Below are 6,799 nucleotides of genomic sequence, written 5' to 3'. Positions count from 1 at the left end.
ATTTCATGAATCCCATTGGTCCCTTTGGACGTTTTCTTGGAGCCAACGAAGTTCAAAGAGGTTATTAAAATTACAGAAACAAATATGAGAGACGTGATTTGGCCCCTTTGAGTGGATTCAATGTTGAACAAGAAAACGAGAATCTTCTAGTCCCTTCCTCCAACCAAAGTAACAGGTCCAGTGCTGAACCAGAAGACGAAAAAAGCAGGCAAGTTGCACCAACAGCCACCTCTCCCTCATTGCTGACCTTAATTCAGGACTCAGGCCAGCCGAGTCACAAACAATTCATAAAGAAAAACCCAATAAAAAAAAAAAAAACACTTCCTTCACAGTCAACAATCCTCAAGCCATTCTCCTTTTCTTTTCTAACCAAAAGGCTTAAATAGCAAAAAAAAGCCTTAAATTAAAGTCATTTTTTAACTAAGTCCCTAATATGTTATCATACCCAAACGATCCCTTAATCATCGATTTTATACTCAAACAAACCATTAATCTTAATAAAAAATTAACTATCCTCAAATTTAATTCTAATTAGAATTTCTTATTCACGTGACATATTACGTCAAAATAGATGGTAAAGAAAAGAATAAAAGGAAACAATAAAAAATAAAGGATTAAATTAGAACATTTTTCATAAAAGACCAGATTTTGGGTACTCTCAAGGTGAGGAAATTTTCCTTAAATTCCATCAAAAGTGTTCAGAAATTTTTTTAAAAATTTCTAATATTTAAAAAATAGTAAAATAAAAAAAAAGAAAGAGAAAGAACAATAAAAATAATAATTAAAGAAATTAAATCAAATATGTTTATCAAAGTTTAAAATAAAATAATGCATGATTAATTTGTACTATTTTTTGAATGAATATTGTGAGGGTGTTAATTTTTTTTTGTGTGTAGATTTCTGCTTCCGAACCCTAATTTTGTTTCATAAATTGAAATCTATCTTTTATAATAAACTTAAATAAAGCCTAAAATTTCTATTAAACACAACTTTATTTCCTCTTATTCATTTTTTTCTTTCTTCATCTTTTTCCTTCCATCTATTTTCATTTTTTCCCTTACCAAACATAAGTAAATGAGATGCAGGTGAATTATGAACAATTAGTGACACAATAAAGTGGGGTTAAATAGGGCCATAAGGGCTGCCCAACCTTATCCTTGTGGTGAAGCATTCAATCTTGAGTAACAGGCTAGACTAGCGGTACTTGAAAAGAAAAAAAAGAATGGCTAGAGGCCTGAACTGTAACATCAAGGAAGTTATGATGGTTTTGATGTAATTATCACAAAAATATACACTACAACAGAAGAAAAACTCTTATGAATATCGCGTTATTAAAAGAATAGGTAAATTTTGAATATATATAAACATGAATCTTTTATCATTTATCGAATATATTTTTTAATATTAAAATTTGAAAACATAGACTCGTGATTTGTAAACTTTTTTAAAATCTATTTTCAAAATTTAAAATCGTACGAAATTAAATTTAAGTTCCGATCTGTGACATAGCATGTGTATCTCAAATTGAAAAAATGTGTCAAAATTTTAAAGAAAAAGAAAAGAACATTTTTCAGATTAGGTTGATTCCAGCTACAATGAGACCAAATAAGCAAGTCCGACGTCAGGTCCTTGGGCACAGCTGGCTTGACTATAATCGGAGACGGAGGCCTCAAAACAAATTATTATTTATTTTGAATCATTAAATTCTCTACAACCAGCATAGAAATTTATGACAGAATTTTGCTTCTTCGGCATGAATTAGGATAGAATCATCAGCAGCTCAATTATTAAGGTAGAAAGAAAGAAAGACCAAAGTCGTTAAGGGATTTACATCCAAGCTGGATTCTTCAAGGGAGTGACAACGGCCTTCACTTGCAAGTAATTGCTAAGACTCTGAATACCCTTCTCTCTTCCCTGTCCGCTCATCTTGTACCCACCAAATGGAATAGCTGCATCAAACACATCATAGCAATTTATCCAAACTGTTCCCACTTTCAATGCCCGGGTCACGGTGTTAGCAGTGTCTATGTCCTTGGTAAACACACCGGCAGCCAGTCCATAACTCGTACTATTTGCCCTCCGAATAACCTCATTGATGTCCCTGTAATTAAGGAATCATTATAAGATCAGTTGACCCGAAATTCCCTTATAAAATAGATGCAAGGGTGATTGCTCACTTGAATTTCAAGATGGACTGAACTGGACCAAATATCTCATCCTGTGCAATCAACATGTCTTCCTGATAAAAAGTGAAAGTTTTATCAGTTATCTCCAGTATCATCTTTCAATAGCATTCTTGGTAATCTGGTTCCAGTTGAAGTTGTAAATAATATACCTTTACATTGGAGAAGACGGTGGGCTGAATATAGTAGCCCTTGCTCCCAATCCTTTCACCTCCGGTTTCAAGAGTTGCTCCACTTTCAATACCAGATCTTATGTACCTCAGGATCTTTTCAAATTGTTCTGAATCAATCTGATTTAAGTATGCAGCCATATCAGTCTATTTAGCTAACATGGAAGAATACAAGAGAGAAATCCAAAACATTAACACTGCATTTTGATTGATTCTCCTCTTGGCTATTCAAGATAAGGGTGCTTAAGTACGGCTTAGCATTGTTCTAGATAATGTAAACTGGAAATTCTCATTCACAGACCGCATGCAGAAAAAGAAACTCTGGATGAGGTTTCTTTACAAATTGAAGGCTATTTAAGTGTCCATATCAAAAGTCACTTGACATAAGAACTGCTACATGAAGAAATGGTTGTCAATTTACCTGAGGACCTTGTTCAATTCCTGCCTTGAATGGATCACCAACAGTACGGTTTAATGCGCGTGCCTTTGCCTTCTCTACAAACTCATCATACACACTCTCATGTACATATGTACGAGAGCCAGCACAGCAACATTGTCCCTACAAATGGTTTATAACTACCCTCAATAAAAAATCTTGATATCAAAACTGAGTTTGGTGTTATAAGAGCCTTTACTCAGACATACCTGATTAAAGAACAGAGCAAAGTGGGCCAGCTCAGCTGCCTCGTCCACATCAGCATCCTTGCATACAATAAAAGGGGATTTTCCTCCGAGCTCCAATGTTACGGGCTTAAGATTGCTTTTTGCAGCCAACTCAAGGACAATTTTTCCAGTTTGAGTTGATCCAGTGAAAGCAAGCTGTAAATGGTAACCATTGATGTCAGTGGTACACTAAAATAGTCATGGAATGAAATATATATTACTTGGGTTACATGTCTTCCCATTCTATCTGACAGACACAGAAAATATAGAAATTTTAGCACAGGGTTGATAGTTTTATTTCCACAAGTGTACCAATCTTTTAAGGAGATCAACTTGTCCAGTAGTAATTAGTGGCAAATCAACTCTTCAGAAAGAGACAGTTGAGGGGGGAATTCAGCATGCCTTAATTGCAATCTTTGTTACTGAGTTCCTTCAATCAATAAACTAATGATTTTCAAGAACCATGAACACAAAACAACAACTGGAAAACTGTTACTTGAGGTTTAACTCCAAAGGTGCCAAATTAAAAGAGAGTTGATGATAACAGCTTACTGACAAAACTTTCCTTCTCCAACTTCATAGATATTTGTAATGCATATTTTTGCTATTGATCAGCTAAAACATGGTAAAATATTTTGTCATATATATACCACAACGCTTTATTAATTTTAGATTGGCTTAGTTATGACTGTCATGATAAAAAAAAATACATGCAAAGACAGGGAATTCAGAACCATCATGGCAGACATTAGTATGTGAACCCAAAAAAGATAAAGTTGATAATCCTTCAAGATTACGTGACAGGAAACATGAATTAATGTAGGACTGATTAGTTCTTTTAAAGATGTAAAGTACCTTATCCACTTCCATATGACTGGCAAGAGCAGCACCAGCAGTCGGACCAAAACCTGAAACCACATTTAGAACACCTGGAGGAAGTCCGGCCTGTGAAAATGATTCCCAGTGAGAATGACCGAATGAAAGATCAAGAATAAATAAATAAATAATTGTTTAAGCATAACTTGAGGAATTCAACTGTCAAGTTATCCAACCACATGCACTAAAAAACCTGCATTTATATTCTTAATAATGTAACAATATTTGCACATTTCACCACCAATAAACACTGAATTTTAAGTACTGTTTATCTGAAATCAAAGTATTTAAATTAAGATATAAATTTAAGAAAATTAAAAATCAGAAGCATGGCCTAAGGTTGTGCTGATGGTAAAATCTAAAAAAAAAAAAAATGAGGTACTAAACCTTGTGGTGATAAAGAAGTAAATAAAGGTTATATACTTAAGAAACTACCTCGTGAATTAGCTTGGCTGCATAAAGAGCAGACAATGGTGTCTGCTCTGCTGTCTTAAGAACGATAGTGTTGCCACACGCTAAGGCAGGCCCAATCTTCCAAGCAAACATGAGAAGAGGAAAATTCCATGGAATAATTTGACCAGCAACACCAATAGGTTCATGTATGGTTTGCACATGGTGTGAACTATCAGCTGGAACTGTAAGACCGTGAATCTTGTCTGCCCAACCTGAATAACCCAAAAAATACAGTGCGTAAGATATTGCATAAAAGCGAACAAAATACTAGCAAACTACCGGAGATAGCAAAAATGTTGGGTGTGATTTTCAGTGACTTTACTGACCAGCATAGTACCGAATTAGACGTGAGATCATTGGTAGTTCAATCTTAGCAGCCTGTTCATATGTCTTTCCGTTATCCCAAGTCTCAAGTATTGCAAGTTCCTCTGTATGCTTGTCAATAAGATCAGCAAATCGGAACAATACCATTGATCTTTCCTGGAAGATAATAGACAGAGTTTAACAGGGTTGCAGATTATTTAATATGACAGAAGAAGTAAGAACTACGAATTACATAAGCAGTCATCTTTGGCCATGGTCCTTCATCAAATGCCTTGCGAGCAGCAGAAACTGCTCGATTTATATCTTCAGTATCACCTTCAGCAACATAAGCAATCACATCCCCTGTCCTGGGATCATATGTTGGAAAAGTTTTCCCTGTTGTATTGCAAGGTTTGGTAAACAATTAGCTGAAGAATAGCAATCGTAACATGCGTACATGAAACAATCACAGCTACATCCACAACAATGTATAATAAATAAAAAACTCACCTGATGCCGAATCAACAAAGTTCCCATTAATCAAAAGCTGAGTGTGGTTCACTTTGACAGGAATATTTGGGTTCTCCACAGAAGCACAAGTAGTGCCGTATCTAGAAACCACTCTGCCCACTTCAGAGATCCTACCTGAAAACAAAAATAATATTTCAACAATTGACTAAGAATAATTTATTAATGAGGAAGAACTAAAAATAACAAGTCAACACCCATTTTAATTTTCAGCTCACAGCAATTAAAACTTTTAAATAAAAAGAACTAACCAATAAATTTATTGCAAAACATGAAAGACCAAAGGAAAAGGGAAAGCAGGGTAGTAATAGTTGCACTTGTTTTCCACATTACTACATCAGGATTCTTTCTTTCTTTTAGGTTGGGAAGGGTACCCGCTCTTGAGTTGCCGTAACGTGTTCATTTCAGTTAGCAGGAAAATAAAAAAGAAGATGTGTGACTTTAGAAATTTGGAATCTTGAAAGTACTCCATGCATACAAATTAATTAACTGTGCGTCTTAGAAATCAGAACTCAATAAAAAAAAAATTTTAGCTCTTTAAGCAGATGCAAAAAATGCAACTTCGTCACTACTATATCAAATTCTTTTTGACATATCAGGTTGCTAAAAACTTATTGTTCAAATCTGCAGTACTAATGGTACAATTTAACTAATGAAAGGGAATGAAAGTTTAGGAAACTTTCGATCAAAGCTTTTTTCTTTTTTACTTTACGGAGAAAGTTTCCATGTAAGTGTTCAGTTTCACGTTCCTTAGACTTTTCATTGTAGAGATATATAGAAGAATGCGTTGCAAAATTTAAAAATTAAAAGATTTTCCTTTTTTTTCTAATTATTACATTTTCTGAGCAACCAAACAAACACAATAAAAAGAATTCTCCACCGAACCTCAAAAGTCGAAAAAAGATCAGATCAATCGTAGCTAACATTCATATCTCGTAAAAGTCAGAGTTCAACTTTCCAGTGTTTTAGAATAAATTTTTTTTAAAAAAAAAAAAAGACAATAGAAAACAATGAAAAAAAATGGACGGAAAAATAAAGTAATAAATCCAAATACAAAAACCTTTAGAACGCAGAGTAGAAGAAGCAGCAGCAGCCAAGGAACGAGAAAGCAACGATGAAATGCTCATAGACGCCGCCATGCTCGATTATCTAACGACTAACAATCAAGAGATTAGAAACGAGATTAGTCCTATTTTTTTTTTTCTTTCCGTTTTTATAGACGATAACGAGGGGTTGGCTACTGGCGAATCGCATGAGCAACCTGCAATGCCAGAAGGCACTTTAAGTAGGCCGAGGCCGAGGAAGAACGTAGGGGGAGTGGGGACAGTAAAGCGACAGTTGGGTGACATTTCTCAGAATTAGTTGTGCAGGTGAATGGTGCCACGTGGAAGTCAAAGCTGAGGATGGTCTGGTTTAGGTGTAAACGAAGAATAAAAAAAAAAGAGAAGTAGAAGTCAAATCCCCACAAAAGTGGCGCTTTTCAGATTTCTGACGATTCTATTGAGTTTGGGAGCGTGCGTGGAATTATCAACTACGGATAAGTTTAAAGGACACCAAAAACGGCGTGAACAGGACTCTGGGAGTTTTGGATAGGGTATGGCGTCGGCGAATGATGGACCAATG

General features: G+C 35.1%; 1 protein-coding gene across 1 annotated transcript; it reads right to left on the bottom strand.

Annotated features, from left to right (window-relative positions):
- Positions 1-1,665: 1,665 nt before the first annotated feature.
- On the bottom strand, positions 1,666-6,437 carry LOC18609398 (aldehyde dehydrogenase family 2 member B4, mitochondrial-like). The gene is made up of 11 exons (XM_007044489.3): positions 6,237-6,437; positions 5,159-5,293; positions 4,902-5,044; positions 4,672-4,825; positions 4,328-4,557; positions 3,872-3,961; positions 2,999-3,172; positions 2,775-2,912; positions 2,336-2,473; positions 2,178-2,239; positions 1,666-2,101 (listed from the first exon to the last, which is right to left on the bottom strand). The coding sequence occupies exons 1-11, from the start codon at positions 6,313-6,315 to the stop codon at positions 1,828-1,830; spliced, it is 1,617 nt and encodes a 538-aa protein (XP_007044551.2). The 5' UTR covers positions 6,316-6,437; the 3' UTR covers positions 1,666-1,827.
- Positions 6,438-6,799: the final 362 nt, after the last annotated feature.

Source organism: Theobroma cacao, chromosome 2, assembly GCF_053813885.1.
Source record: "Theobroma cacao isolate CCN51 chromosome 2, ASM5381388v1, whole genome shotgun sequence".
Taxonomy (NCBI): Eukaryota; Viridiplantae; Streptophyta; class Magnoliopsida; order Malvales; family Malvaceae; genus Theobroma; species Theobroma cacao.
Note: the sequence above shows the minus strand (reverse complement) of the source record. Positions and strands in the feature narration are given on the sequence as shown.

What these genes read in the sequence shown, in the direction of transcription:
- LOC18609398 (XM_007044489.3), bottom strand. Translation starts at nt 6,315, where the DNA reads ATGGCGGCGTCTATGAGCATTTCATCGTTGCTTTCTCGTTCCTTGGCT. An exon ending in CTTTGTTGATTCGGCATCAG is followed by an intron (nt 5,045 to 5,158) that starts GTGAGTTTTTTA and finishes GCAATACAACAG; the next exon opens with GGAAAACTTTTCCAACATAT. An exon ending in GAATTGAACAAGGTCCTCAG is followed by an intron (nt 2,474 to 2,774) that starts GTAAATTGACAA and finishes TACTTAAATCAG; the next exon opens with ATTGATTCAGAACAATTTGA.